At 47.6% G+C, this 15,716-nt stretch overlaps 1 protein-coding gene across 19 annotated transcripts in view; it reads left to right on the forward strand.

Moving 5' to 3' along the window:
* Window positions 1-15,716, forward strand: part of FBRSL1 (fibrosin like 1) — a 507,770-nt gene that overhangs the window by 448,253 nt on the left and 43,801 nt on the right. For all 19 annotated transcript variants that reach the window (XM_027689358.1, XM_027689364.1, XM_027689371.1 and 16 more), the window contains one exon: window positions 3,959-4,004. In XM_027689358.1, the coding sequence (XP_027545159.1) occupies window positions 3,959-4,004 (46 nt within the window). The remainder of the gene's footprint in view (window positions 1-3,958; window positions 4,005-15,716) is intronic.

Here is a 15,716-nt window from a genome sequence, read left to right on the forward strand (position 1 = left end):
GCATGACATACATACCAGGTCCCTATCACCACTTCCCTTGCTCCTTGTGAACTAGAACTGGAGCCTTATTAGCAATTTCCCCATGTCTTGCCATCAGGCTCCTGAAGTATCCGGCTTGGATCTGGCATCCAGTGCTCCAGGAGACGGTGAGAGGGTCCACAGAGCCTCTGCTGTTGGTGATAAGGAATGGGTTTATTCCCTCTTAGCCATTTTATTGGCTACAGAGAAAGGGGGGGAAAAAGTAATTACTGCGAGCCCTGACATAGTTTATAATGCTGTCTCTGTCAGATGATGCTGTTCTGTTATATATAATCGTTAAATTATTAATCTGTAAGAGCTCTTACACCTTTCAGCTGCCTTGGGTTAGTGGGAACCGGGATGGATGAGGCATGGACTTCATTTATCCCTCCCTGCTCACCTTCAGAGCAGAGGGTGTGCTACATCCTTTGTGGTTACCACCTCACATTTTGAGGGAAAAGCTGCCTTTGCTGAGCTTTTAGTGCTGAAAATTGAATCGGTGTTGATGTGTGCTGGGTTCCAGGGGAGGAAGGGTGAGAGACAGGAGCACCACTGCTCTACTTGCTTTCTGCACAGCAGAAAAGGGCAGAAATGTTGTTTTCCTCTGCAGTGTATTCAGCCTGGTCTCAGACTGTCACAGAAGTGGGTGGAGGCATTCTCCCCTTTAGTGTAGAAAAGAAAGAAACTCAAAATGAGACAGGGGATTGGTAACTTTGTTGAATAAGCCACAAAAGGGACCTGCAAGGCTTGGTGTCGTTGAAAGAGTGCTGGGTCTGAAACGTTTCATCAGTGTGAGGCTGCCTCAGAAACTGCAGCTCTCTGAAATCATTTGAGTGTGTTTGGGCACTGATGTTAGATTTGCTTACAATGCCAGGGTGGGACTGTGCAAGCAGCAGCTTTTATGAGCACAGGCCCTGGTGGGCTCTGTGGCCGTGCTGCAGAGGGAGGGAGGTGAGCAGCAAGTGAGCAAGGAAGGGTAGAGATGTCTTCTGTCTGTGAGCCTCAGGCTGGGGATGTCTCTTTGCCTTATGCAGCAACAGAAAGTAATTTGGGTTGTCCTCGAGGTGGTCCTTCAGATGGAGACAGGCAGGAAGCAACGATAGTGGGGAAAAAAGGAAATTTCTAGTTTCATTTTGCACCAAGGAATGTGTGATTTCCTGGGATGGCTTGAACTTGTACATAAAAGACTCCAAATGCCTGTTTTTGTTCATAGGGGGAAAATTCCACTTTTTTGGTTTCTTTTTAAATCTCCTCTTAAACATATGCAAATTATTTGCTTGGAACAGCAGAAGTTTTGGGAGGGGACTTGTTTTAGCAGATGGGTTGGTTTGCTGGATTTTTTCACTCATTAGTGGGCTCCCTCAGACACATAGGTTTTATTGTATGCTTCCTTTAAGGGGTGACTGGTAGGGTTGAATGATGAATTCAGGCTCTTCCTCCCCCAGCTTCCCTCCTGCCTTTACAGCAGCTTGTAGAATCTCCTGTAGCACAGGCATTCCCTGTTTCAGATTGGTGCTGATGCCAAAAACTGCTCAGATCTGGAGCTAGAAATCACCAGAAGCGAGAGCAAAAGTTACAGTAAACTCTAGGTGTGAAGGTTTGTCCCTGTGAACCGAAGCTGTGATGTTGAAAACGCTGCTCTGTGAATGTTGACTCTGATTGTGGAAGGCAGTGGCACGTGCTGATAGCAGAGGGCTGAGCAATAATCCGGGTGCTTTACTTTCTCTTAAAAGTGAGTTTTCTGGCCTGACTTCCTTAAATATTGTTTTATATAGTCTGGACCTGTAGCACTGAGATCTTTAGCTCGCAGTTCAACAGTGCCAGTCTGTATTTAGCCCCCAGTACTGAGTTGCACAGGAGGGAGTGAGCTGGTGGCTGCCGTGTGTTGGTGGGACCCAGCTCTCCAGACCAGAAGCACAAAGCTTCTCCCAGCTGGGGTGGCACATCCTGCAGCCATGGCTTGCTCCTGATGGCTCCCAGGGAAGGGCAGCTCTCCCAGCAGGCTGCTGGAGACCCCACGCCCCAGCAGCAGGACCCGGCACTTAGGATTTGTGGCTCAGCAGCCAGTTTACTGCCTGGGCTTTAGTGCAAGCCATGGGGAAGTTTCACTGCCTGTAAAATGGGGGAATCTTATTTATCCACCTGCCACGTGTCCGAGTGCTTAGGGAGTGCTTTGAGAGCAGGCCCTGGCTTTGTGTGAGCTGTGTTAGCCTGGGTGAGTTCCCAGGGCCTGCAGATGTGTTCTGCCTCCGTGCTGACTTTGGGTTGATAATGAGTGAAAAATCTCCTAACAATGGGTTGTAAATTCAGAGTTGGCTGTCAAACGTTTTATGCACCACTGTTGTTGCTGCTGTGTGACACTGTTAGACTTTCTTTGCAAACCAGCCTAGGCAAAACCTTGTTTAATCCTGGTTCTTCCTCTTTTTAATCCATGCAGTGAAGGGATCGTGCAGGTAACTGATTTTCCCTAAGATTTTAGGATCCTTTTGCTGAGCTGTGTAATGATCATACATGCCACAGCTACACGTGCAGCTTTGTCGTGGACATAATTCAGAATTTCTTTCTTATGTGTCTCAGCCTCAACCTATTTTTCATGTTGTTTTCCCTCTCTTTTTTACACATTTGCATTAAGTAAGACATTCAGTGCTTGCAGTGCCACTTTTCTTGGAAATAACATTAAAAGATCACTCTTGCTTCTTACTATATCTCATGCAGATCTTCTTGCATTTTACTATTTGTTTTTTTCCTTCTGAGTCGTCATTTAAAATATATAGCAGTGTAATACAATTCATAGTGCTCTTTATCATGCAAATCTCCCAAGGCACCTTAGAATAAAATCAATAAAATCAAAAATAAAATCAACTTAGTTCAGCCACGTGTTGAATTAATTCATTGTTTTTAAAGCAGAGTCAGGGGAAAAAGGCGTTTTTCACTTCCAGTATCTTTTGCTCGTCAGCTTTGTACTTCACCCCATTTTATTCATGCAGCAGTCAGTGCCAACACGTTGGCAATACTTCCAGTTATCTTGTAGATGGTAGTAATGTAGTAATGCTGATCGTGCTCCTGCTCCCAGACCAGCTTTGATTCTGGAGAGGCTACTTGCTATTTTATCTGATGGCGAGGAGGAAAAGCTTCTGCTGAAATAGGTTGACCGTTTGATATCCGTTGGGGGGGGAAAGGAAGCCATCAAATTAACTCATAAAAGCTTTATTTACGATGAACGGACTTTTTTTCCCTCTCTGTCGTTATCATCTCGTCTGTAACCCAGTGACCCTGATTATCATGAAGCTGTTTACAAGGTTTAGGTTAATTGGATTTCTTTAACTATTTCCCAGAGCTGTGAGGAGCACAAATCCACTGCTGTGGAGTTCAGAGCATAGTGCAACCCAGTCTCCAAGAGGAAGACGTTTTATTTCATACTCAACTAAGTGCATAGCAGCATGTACCAATCATTTGGCATAATATTAAATAACACCCTCCTTCATACGGATGTGTTCAGCTGCAACTTGTGTTTCCAATACACAAATTACATTTTGCATGTTCAGCAAGAAATGAGCTTATTTTCAACGAGAGAGCCTTTGAAGTGTGTTTTGTTCTTTTTTGTTTTTTTTTCCTTCAGCTTGATAGCAGTTTCACTGGTTTTGTTTTTATACGAGGAATCATGGATAAAATTAGCTGTGCATTGCATGGTTGCCTAAATAAACGAGACAGGAGGAGATAGTTGGGTGAGATCAGGACAGTACTCGTGTCTACGCTTTGCTCTCATCTCCTCAGGATGCATGCTTGTTCTTTAATGGCACAACATTGCACCCTCCAGGTGCAATGTGCAACTGCAGGTCTACAGATAATCGACTTGTTTTATGAGCTGTGTTTTTTGTGAGCAAGCCTTCCGAATTTCTCCTTCAGTATTATTCACCCTCTTTTTCTCTTCCTTTTTCAGGCTTCTGTAGGCTCTGAGAAGCTGTTCTCTCCTGCAGCAAATAAAGGTAAGTGACCTGGAGAAATGCTTTCCTTATCTTACAGCAAGAGATTCGGGTTGTGAAATCTGTATCGTGTGAATAGCGAGACATCAGTTTTGCCAGAGCCTTTAGTTTGGCCACACACATTGTCATAAAGATCAGCTTTACAGGCTTGTGATGATTAAGTTGAAATTTAGAGCTGCATTGTCTCAGTGTGGGGTGGGATTTCTTCCCTTCCAGTAAGATTCGTAATAAATGTCTTGGAGAGAGGGTTTACTGACAAAGGAGAAGTCAGTCCTTGCTGACTTGAAGCATAGGGGATATGCTTTTCTCTCTAACACAATCAAATCCTCGTTTCTTTTAATCAAATCAATATTTTGGTGCTGCCTGTATCCTTCTCCAAGGGCTTACCCGTCCCTCTCCCCCCTGTGCCCACGGAGTGTTCCTGCCTGTCCCTCCAGGTTCTCCCAGCGCAGGGGAAGGTGATCAGCACATTGCAGGGTTTCAGCTCAGAGCTCCCACTATTCCTGTTAATGAGAGTTACCTGTGATAGGCACTGGGTGTTGCTAAGAGACTGAGCCGTTCCACATTCCCCTCGGGAGGCACGGTGACATATCTCTAAACATGCCAAGCCCTCCTCGGAGGGCTCGGTACAGCCATAAAGCAGGGCTGCTCTAGTTTCATGTGTTCCCGGGGATAATCTCACTGAGATGGATGCTGGGCAAAAATACTGAAGAAACGGCCCTGGAGAGGGCAAATTGTGGTCCCTGATGGAAAGCCTTGGGCTGGGAATGGTTCCACATCACCGTGTGAGGGGGTTTGTGTGGCCCCGAATGGATTGTTGGGGCATGTGGCTGTTTGCAGCGTGCTCAGCATCGAGCTGGCACAAGGAAATGGCTTCAGAGCAGTAATGAATGTTAGGGGCATGCAAATACCCCAAAGAGGGGAGATGAGGCCCATCAATAAGAAGTGATGAAATAAACCTTCTTGCCTTATTTCAGCGGGGCCAGGAAAGGAACGATTTGCAGTTGTGTAGGAGTAGGTGCTGGACACGGAAAGGCATTTTGGTGGTTGTGTGCTCCATCACCTGGATCCAGGCCCAGTTTAGAGCTGGGCTCTTCAGCAGCAGTAACTATTAGGAATTCTCTTTCTTTCCAAGCTTTGCAGATTTTCAATGCCAAATGTGGGAACCGATGACAAGCCTATTATGTTATTACATTTGCAGATATTTTTACAAAAGTATGCAGCTTTATCTGGGGGGGAAAAAGGGAAGTTTAAACAAATGGTGGGGAAGAGCATTTCTCTCCTCTCACTTGGCTCTCTGATAAGGCAAACCAGATTGCCCATACGGCACTGCCTCGGCAAAACACAAATCCTGCCATCCTGCATAATGCCTGGCACAGAGATCTGCTGGAGAGGCTTATGTTGAAGCGTTAGCAGCTTTGTTGGCTCCTCCTTGTGCTGAAGCCCAAGATCCCCCACCCCTTCATATCATGGAGCAGCTCAGCAACATGAGTTTTCAAAATACCTCCCTATCAGGAAGTTAAATGTGCGAACGCTTGCGAATTTGCTGTCTTGAAGTTTGTGTTCAGTGCTGTTTATATCCCTGTAGCTTCAGCCTGTTCCTGTTTGGTGTAATGTGGGTGTAGACATTGCCAGCTTTGGGTTCAGATGATGGCTTTTGTCTCAGACTCCTCTTTTACCCTGGTCCTGTTACCAGTGTGCCTCGTGATCAGTATGGGCTGCCAAGGTGGGCAAGCTCTCCTGGGGGCTGCCTCAGCTTTTGGCACTTGCCTTGAGAGGTGAGAGAAATTTGCCTCAGCAAGATTTCATGCAGGAACCCAAACAGTGCTAAATTTTACCCCTCGCCCTGTTATCGCTCCCGCAAGGCAGGAGCCAGATTTGTCTCTCGCACATGCAAATGAACAGGACTGGGCTCGGGGGCTGCCATATGGCCGCGAGAAAGTGACTTTCAAAGCGCTGCACTTAAATTCCTTTTGTGAGATAAGAGCGTTGATTTAAGGCCGTGTTCTCCGGGGCTGGAGCCGTGGTGGCTGTGTGGGGAGGGGATTAGCTTAACACGGTTTCCTGATGGGCACATGCGTGGCGTGGCACGTGCTGGTCCTCTCCCGTGGGCATTTGCATTGTGCCCTTCTTTTGTAAACGTTTGCGGCCTTTTTGGAGAGATATTAGCTAGCAAATGTGCAGCATCCGTGCTACAGCCTTCATTGAAGGTAACCAGGCTTTTAAAACACGTGAAGTGGATTCATTGTCTGGTGCAACTGCCCCCTGTTCCCAGTTCATTGTCTGGAGCAGCTCCCCCTGTTCCCACAAACTTCCCCTGGGGATGCGTTTGGCCCTGCGCATTTGTTTTATGCCGTCCTAGTTTATCAGCAGCTTAGCAATGCAATTAAGTATTAAGATAGACGGGTTTCACTTATTTGAGGCTGGAACAGCTGTAAAATGTCACCTTTGACTGTGTTTGAGGGCTGCACAAAGGGCCGGAGGAGCAGCGTCTTTTGTCTGGGGCTCTCCGGGTAGGGTTTGTGCCTTTGCCCCCTCCCTGCCGGGGCCGTGGTGGTGGCCGTGCTCCTCCTCCTGACACCAGTTCATCTGCAACAACAGATGCACGGCGTGGACATCCACTTGGGGACCAGTCACTACTGTGCTGCAGGGAGAGGTGTCCTGACCCGGGGTGACCTCGGCAGTCACAGCTGTGAAATGGGCTGAATGGGGCACTTTGAGCTTCCAGGAGAAGAGGAGATTAAATCCTCTGTGTAAGGAAATAATAATTAAAAGTAAGAGGGGAGAAGCCCTGATCTGCTCTGCTGACAGTCTTTGTTTCCTGACTCAGTAAAGCGTTTATTTGGCCAACTTGTCCCTGCAGCACGGAGTTACAAGGGCATTTGCTGCCGAGGGCCGGGTGTTACATCCTCCTGGAGAATAAATCAATAAGCAAATAATAAAGGTCTGTTTGCTCTCTCATGCAGCTCCTTTCTCACAGGAATCTCCCAGCCAGTGCTTGCTTTTTCTGAAGGGCAAGTGCCAGGAAGGGCAGGGGAGGTGTAGGCGAAAGCCAAATCTGTCCCTCTGTCTCCAGATGGGAGGATGAGGCAGAGGGATGACAGTGATGGATAGGAGGGCACATGTGTTGTGGGGCTGAGGAGGTGAAGAGGGATGGTCACCCCTGAGTCACTGGAAGGACCTCCTCTTGCCTGCTGTGATCGTGTTTTGAAGTGTGTGGTGTAGGATAGTTTGTGTTTTAAAGACTTGAGTGTTGGTTCCTCACTGCTGGTTCCCTCTGTCGATGGGCTTCTCTGATGGGTCTGGCTGGAGGTGGGTGAGCTTTCTCCCACCACTCTTTGCTCCAGACCTGCTGTATGCCAGGGAAAGCTGGAGAGGTGGTTCCTTTTCCACCACAACAGCCTTGCAGCTGCAGCCCAGGTGACCTGCTGAGTCCCCAGCATTTGAACCCAGGGCCACTGGCAGGGTGAGGGTGAAATGGGCCTCTTAAAGTAGCTGTTTCCCAAAGGGCTTGGTAGGTCAAGGGCTCCGAGGAGGAAAATCTCCATGGCAGAGTGAAGTGGAGCCTGGGCAGCAGCCAAGGTGTCTCCCTGGGCTGACTGTGGGTGGGGAGGTGCCTGTGAGATGAAAGGGGTGTCCAGGAGCCCCCAGGGCAAGAGACACCCATGGAGGAGCCAGACCTGCACAGCCACAATCTGCCCTGCAGCCCTGGGGGGCCCTGGGCAGCAGTGGGGGCACAAGGGCTTTGAGTTTGTTGAAGACAAGTGTGTTGCTCCTGTCTTTGGATGAGAATCAAGCTGGGCACGGAGGGAGCAGTGTAATCCATCTGGTGGCACAGGGTGTCTGGCTGGGACCCAGCCCTGCCCTGGCTGTTGGGGGCTTGCTGAGCCCCACACCCTGATCCCCCCTCCTGCAAAATGAAGACTAATGCTTGTCAGCCAAGTGCGCTCAGAGACTTAATTAATGAATGTTTGTCAAGCGATTTATCAAGAGATCCTTTTAATGAGAGATTCCATAAACAGTGCAAGGCTTCATTTTCATGGCAATAATAAATGACAGTGAAAGTAAGTCTTATCCTTCCCCCGCATGTGCACCCCCCAGGAAAAAAGATTGCTTACCCTCTGCTCTCACTTCTCCCTGGGTTTCTAGGCAAAGGGCTTTGAAGTGCTATCTTTCATCATGAACTGTACACATCCTCAAAGCTCTAAAGCTCACAGCCTGTGTCTTATCCCTCTGACAAGAGGGAGGCAAGCTTTCTCGGCATGCAGGTCGTAATTGTCAGCCATGGGATGTGCCGCAGCCACCTGCCCCAGCGGGCTAATGCAGCTTTGGCTTCTTTGAAGTTCCCTCCCTTTATTTTCTGTCCTCTTGACCACAAAACTGTGCCTTGGGCCAGCAAGAGAGATTTCTTGTTCAGAGACGACACTGAGCTCTGACAAGCACATCTGAACCAGAGAAGAACCCTTGTTCCTCTGAGATCACTGCTCCATAATGTTGTTGCCTTAAGGGGACTGTCTCTCCTTTTTCTCTCTGCTTCTTCTCTTCCTTTTTCTTTTCCTTTTTTTTTTTTTTTTAATTCAGCACTAAACTGTCACACTAAATCATTTTAAAAGCTGGAACTACAAAACCTCCAGTGTAGGACATGCTGTTAAAAACTGATGGTTATTACTGTGAGATGGGGTGAGAGGGGAAAGGAGGGGCAGGGGCAGGATGGGAGAGCAGCAAGTCAGCTCTCCAGGAGGAACCTGTGAGTGCCTGGTGAAGCAGAAAACAACCTGAATGCAGCTGAGCTCAAGACACCGTGCCTGGCACAGTTTGCAGCAGCACAGCTCGATGGTCTCAGCTCTGACAGGGGAATCAGGAACCTGGTGTCTCTGGGCTTGCTGTGCTGCCTGCATGCCTTGGTCCTGTCCCCCGGCACTCTATCTCCAGTTGTCAGGGTCAGAGACTCCCTGTCTGGGCTGGGACAGCATCTCCTGTAATCAAGTCCACCTCTCCTTCAGGGCTTTACCTCGCTGTGCCGGGAGGGAGAGCTTTCCATCACGGGAGGGTCTGCCCAGACCCAGCAAACAAGTCTCACAGCACCCTCTCGGGCAATTAGCTGTGTTTTACATGAATGCAGGTCAGGAGGGATGTCATAAATCTTCCCAGATTTCTTGCGTGGGGTCCGCAGCGGGATCTGAGATGCTGCATCCTGTCTCTTGATCTCAGTTTTATCCCCAGGTTCTGGTTACATTTTGATGAGGTCACCATCTCGTGTGTGATTACCTTCACAGCCAGGGAACTTGAGAGGGGGGTGATAATTTACAGCTGAATCTTTGGACAAGAGTCCACCATGATTACAGGCATGCAAAGATTTCCACAGAAGCATCTGTAATAATAGATAAAATAAGTAATGCACTTATTTAGATAGCAGCCATATTGCTGTGATTTACACAGTGCTCAGGATTCTTTGCAGCTGCTCTGCTCTCCATGCCACATCTCTTGTGATTTTATCACAAGCTTACAATATTCTGTGTTTTTCATGAAACCCAGGCCCTCAGAGGATTGTACCAAAATCTAAGCTTTAATTTCATTTTTTAAGCAAGAGTTTAGTCTTCCTGTCTGCAGAGAAGAGCCTGGAACTCTTGAGTCTTCTGTGCCTCACAGCCAGCAGGCAGTCATAGAGAAGCCTGAATACTTTGGGTTTAACCTCGTTTTAAAGATAGTTTGTGATTTGTAAATGCTTGGGGGTTGGCAGTGCTGGATACCCTGAACTGATGCTAAATCCGGTGTGTGAGTCCCAGCATCCTCTTTTTGAAAAGTTCTATCTAATTTTGCCACTGCCTGGATGAGTACATTAGCTGTCTTGCATAGGCATATATGGAATTATAAAGTGGCCTGAGAAGGAGGAGGACTTTGATTTTCAAACACTGTGGGTAACCGAGATAATCACCCAAGTCACAGCCAGTTACCCACGTTCAGATCGAAACTAAACACAGAAAATAGTGCAGTAAGTGCAGTCTTTCAGTCTTGTAGTTTCCTGATTTTGCAGGCTAGGCTCTGGAAGGCTCAGCCTTCTCTTTGGGAACGGGAATGTACTCTCTGTCCCCTGTAAGCTGTGTTGTGTGCATTTATTATTCAGGCCACAACCATCCCTATCCATGGCAGCTGTCCGTGAAATTATGATGGACAAGCAAGAGAGACCATTCCCTTAACCACGCTGTCCGGTTGGTTCTGTAAAACTCGGGCTGCAGAAGTGGATAATTTATTAACTTTGACACAGACTGAGCGTTGTGTGGCTCCCAAAGTGAGAGCTGCCCCGTGCAGGCTTTGCTCGCACCGTTGCCCGTGTGGTTTGCACAGCGACCCCCAGGCTTCTCTCCTTGGAGTGAGCCAGCATAGAGCTTTCTTTGTAGCTCCAGGCTGCGGCCAGGAGAGTTGAAAAGTTGAATTATAAACATTTCCAGGCCTTCTGGTTGGTATCTTGCGTTTTGTTTTGTTATTTTAAGGATGTGGGGTATGTTGCTGCATTCCTGTCAGTGAGATTAAAATGAATAGAAGCAATACTGTAGGAGATAAAATGTGTTTAATTATTTATTCGAGAATTACAGACTGAAATTGCTTTTTGATTTAAAGCATCCAAGTCATGGATATGTTTTTGGAGTAGAGAGAGACTCACAGAAACATATATATGCACAATTACCTAGGGTAATGTAAGAAGTCTCTTTGCTCAACTGCCCTTCCTCCGCAGAATTTGTTCATTTCCTTAAAGATTTTAAATTTCAAATGCGGCTTTGTTAAGTATCAGGGAAAGCTAACTGCATGCTGTGCCTTGCCCACCAAAACGTAAATAAAATAAATAAAGTCTTCATTGTATAAATGTTATGAAGTGGGTGGTTTATTTTCTTTAATTATACTTTTTATTTAAAATAAACTATAAAAGCAAAATATTATATATCCTGAATGGCCCAGCACAAACTCATGTTGATTGAGTAGGCACATTCTGGCTTTTCCTCGGTTCATGTGAGAGTAGATAAAAGGACCATCAAACTGTAAATCAGAAGGGGGGAAAAAAACAGAAATTCCTTCCAAGTGCATTTAGTAGTTTACATTTGCCTAGGCTTTTAAAGGACGTTTGAAAGATACCATCTTTTTTACTCCTTGTTTATAGTTTGTTTTTCTTCTTTCTGGAGTAGCAGAAGCCCGTGGGTAAGTCTCGGTGCTGTCTCCAGCTGCGCTCCCTGCTCGCAGGATGCTGGTTGTGTCTCAGCACCAGAAGGATGCTGTAGGGCGCTGATGTTAAGAGCAGCAGTTGCAATCCCCACAGAACTGCTGGGTCTTCTCAGTTTCTGCTTTTAAAATACCTCAGAGACATGTTTTATTCATGGCAGATTTTGTAAAGTTTCGGCTTCTTAGAAAATTAAATGCTGGGTGTAAACCTGATTCCCTCTTCACGTGCATGGGCACTGCAGTGCAGGATGAGGGGAGGTGTCTGGGCATCCTGTGCCCACCACAGCCCTATTTAAACCAGGCTTGCTCCTCGTGAAGGGAAACCCTTGCTCTCTGCATCCCCCTGACCTGTGCAGGAGGGGTGTGCCACAGGCTTGTGCTGGGTCTTCCAGCTCTCCGATGCTCCTTTCAGGGCCACCCTCCACCCAGAGCTCTGTGTCTCTGTGGTGGAGCAGTTTGTCAGGTTACCCTGGGCAGCTGTGCTGTGGAATAGCCCCCTGGGGACTCTGCAGGTCCCCATCCACAGGGGGTTTGACAGGGCAGTGCCGGGTGCTGGTGCAGGGGGAGCTGGATCTGACCCCGGCTGGGCTCGTGTTTCCTTCTGGGCAGTCAGTGGGAGTGATCAATGAGACCAGGGCGTGCTGTTTAAGTGCAAATGGATCTGGTTACTCTTTTGTGTGCAGTGCTGGTGGGGTCTGTAAGTCCCAGTGAGAGACTTCAGGAAAAGAGGAGGAAAAGAGGATGCTGTCAGCGTGTCGTTGCTTCTGCTGCTCCTCTCACTGCCCCTCCCGAGACCAAGAGGGGAGAGCTGTCCCTCCCAGGACAGGGCTGGGGATGGTGACACAACCCCACTGTCCCAGTCAGCAGCTCATGTGATGTTTCTGGTTTGGTTTTTCTGTTTCTGTTAGCTTCGTTTGAAATCAGTGCTGGAAGTGGTGGAGCTCCCTGCTCCCGTCCCGTGGGAGGGGAGGAGGGAGGCCAGGCTCAGGGCTTGCTTTCAGCCGTGGGGCTCCTGGCATTTTCCTTAATAACTGTGCTAGTCATGCGTGTGCTCAGCGCTTCCCTCGGCTCCGTGCTTCGCTGGCCATCCTTCCTGCTAACAAGGGCTGAACACGTTCCCTGTGGAGCCTGTTAATGTTGCTGCCGAGCTGCCCAGGGACTCACAGCGTGAGGCTTTCCTTCCACCTCTGCTGTGCTCGGCCCCAGCTCCCAGGCTCTGCTCAGCCAGGTAAAGCCATACTGACTCCATTGACTTCCCTGCGTTTATTTGGGTTTACACCAATGGATAAGAGCAGGACTTGGCAGAGTGTTTATGTTTGCGTGTCTGTGTTTCTGAAAAGGATATTTGTTCTAGTTTGTCGGGGTTTTTTTCCCCCCCAAACAGTAAATATTTTCTTGTGAATCGCTGGGAGAGGAAAGTGACTACAGTGCTTTTAGTTCCTGTATGTGCTTTAAACTGATGGCAAAGTCTTACAGGAGGTAATAGGAAATTAAAATCTTTTTATATTTCTTTTAACCATCCTGCAAAATTTATTGCAGAATTATATCCCCGCTCTGGGATTCTGTCGGACAGTTCAAAAAGCCTGTGGAAAGGTTCTTGCTCACCATTAAATTTTAAAAGTTATTGAAGTAATTTTATGGAGCCCTATTAAGTTTCTGAAGAAACATACTAGTTTCATCACTAATAAATTCTTAAAGGCTTGTCCGTAAGGGAATAGTCAGAGTTCCAGATCTTTCTCCAGGGAAATGGACATTAACTTTTTGCCTTGTTGAAGATACATTCTTAAGAGGTGAGCAGCAAAGCTGGAAAAGCCTGATTACACCCAAGCACATCATGGAGCACTGTGAGCTGGTGTTTTGCTGGTCAACCTACTGGAGTTTGGGTGGAGATTTTAGAAAGGAGAAGTTTGTTTTGGAAGGTGAGGAAGAAGAAGATTGCAGATGCACCTCTACAGATAAATCCTTGCGTGGTGTTAAACTTGGACCCTGTTTCTGAGCACCATCGTGTTCAGGAGAGGTTGCAGCCTTGGAAAAGAGAGACAGTGCAGCCTGGAAGTCCCTGTGTCTGAGGCACTCACGGTGCTTTCAAAATAATATAAAACAATGTGTTCACTGTGCTTTTACACCGCATCCAGAAAAGCACATGGAAACTTCCTCCCAGTGAAAGTATCAAGCTGGCTTTGTGCTTAACTTGGTGCTCACAAGCACCTTTCCTAGGGGTGCAGAGCCACCTGATGAACAGCGAATGGGCTGGGAGGGAAATAAAATGTGTAATTGCCAGTTTCCTTCGTTGCACTCCCCCTCCTGTTGTGCATAAAGGAGCTATTTAAGTCTCAGCTGGAGTGAGGTTTGGTAATAAGCAGACATCTCTGAACCTGCATCTGCTGCTGGTGTCTGCTAACTTTGTTCTCTATTTCCATATTTATTGATGAACCAGTTCTGGGAGAGATCTGTCTCCTGGATGTTCCTTGTCTTGTAGTGCAAAACCTGTGGAAGAAGAGTTTGTCCTTTCAGTCCCATGAGTCCTTGTCCTTCTGACATCTTGGGACGTGTAGGACCAGGCAGCATCGCTAAAATTCACATCAGAGTTTGCAAACTGACCTCAAGCTGCGTTGGCTTGTGAATGTTAAACTGCAGAAGCGAAGCCAGAGGCTGCTCCCTGGGCATCGAGGAGGGCAGGGTGGCAGAGAAGGGCCAGCCTTGTTGGATGAAGCAGGCAACAATTCATTTTCCTCAGTACTCTGTGATTTGGCTTCCAAACAGCTGAGCTATCCCCAGCCAGCTGCTCTCCTCCATGGTTGGCCTTCTCTGGGTGCAGGAGAGGTGCTCACAGTGCAAGCTCTGCACAGACAACCTGCTCTGATCCAGGCTTAGTCGCTGGAGGAAGAAATTTACAGTGTGAGCGTTGAATGTTTATACAATAATGAACATGTCATTATTTTTATTATTGAATCAGTCTTTAAAACCGAGCTAGAAACCTGAAACCAGCAACTAGAATTATGTCCATCACATTTTGTACCAATCAATTTAATAACCCAAGTGGAGCAGATTATTTTATACTTTTCTTTAGATCAACAAAAGAGCTCTCTGAGCATAATGTACCTTTTGGCCTGAAATACTCTTGTGTTGCAGGCCAGTCTCTGGACTGTTCATGTCATTCTAGCAGTACATGCTGTAAAGCAGCCTTCAGCAGACATCTGGGGACCCCCCACTGCCTGGCAACCTCCTCAGCCAAGCTTAGTCCTGAGGCCAGGGCAGGAAAGGGCCTGACTCAGTGCCTGTGAGCAGCAGAGCAGCCTTTTGCCAGCCGTGCAGGTGGGGGTAATTCAGAGGTACTCTGAAGATACTCCAAATGGTGGTGTGTGCTGTACCAGCTCAAATGCCCCCAGGAGCCTGTGTCAGTCACCTCAAGGCTGGTCCAGAGAGAAATACTGCCTGGGCTACACTGCTTGCAGTCTCCCCACTAATACCATTGCTTAGACTAAGAATAGGCCAGCATGGCAGACCCAGAATTTGAAAATACTGCCAGAGGAGCTCTCCCCTGTCCTCCCACCACTTTTCCTCTCCTCTCAAAGACTGAAGAGGAATGGATCCAGGTTTTTGGCTCAGGCCAGTGCCTGCTGCATACATTTCCTCCACCAAATGGACACAACTATAAACCTCTTTCTGCATCATTTCCTGCAGGCGTGTACTAAACATGCCACCCAGGTGTCCCGGTGTAAAGCCACTTCTTGCTGTGTCTGCTTCTGTTGCTGCTGGCAGGCTTTCCTTTGCCTGCTCACGGCAGGGCCCCCATCACAGTGTGTTCACTTTAAACAAAGAGTGCGTTTGGATTTGGAAGGGTCTGTCCCATCAGGTTGTATCAGTGTTTCTCTTAAAGGGCAGGCTGGGCTTTGTTTTGTTTTATTTTCTGTTTTCCTCTCTTTTTAATATGATCCCTGCAATTTTGTTTTCACTGAAATATTGACTGGCAGCCTTGCAAATTGCCTGCATGCAGTCAGGAGCTTGCCAGCACTTTCTTACTCAGCTAGCCGTCAAGGTTGTGGATTCCACCACAGTCGGTGCCAGGAAAGCTGTTGATCAAAAATATTCCTAACATCTGTGAGTCCTCTCCATCCAAATGAGATGTAGTTACATTCTCCTTTTCCCTACGCTCCTTCCAAAGTGTTGCTTCAGACACCTAGAAAGCCCTGGTTGCAAATCATAAGCTGATCTCTGTTTGATTTGCAGCTCCATTTCCAGCTCTGTCAAAATCCAATATAAACTCTGAAGTGCCCTTCCCCCCAAGCATAATACGTGAAAAATCTCCTCCTGCAAAGGGAGAGCAGGCAGGGCGCGTTTCTCTGCCCCATAACTCATTCCATCCAGATGCTGTCCCGTGCTGTCCACGGTCGCTGTGGTCACAGGCCAACAAGGAGGGTCTTGTGTGGGTGGGGAGGGAGGACACGGCCAGAGCAGGGTCCCAGGCGTGCCCAAAACCTCGTACACACACACACACACGTG

Source organism: Neopelma chrysocephalum, unplaced genomic scaffold (assembly GCF_003984885.1).
Source record: "Neopelma chrysocephalum unplaced genomic scaffold, ASM398488v2 Primary Assembly neopelma1_77, whole genome shotgun sequence".
In the NCBI taxonomy this organism is placed as follows: Eukaryota; Metazoa; Chordata; class Aves; order Passeriformes; family Pipridae; genus Neopelma; species Neopelma chrysocephalum.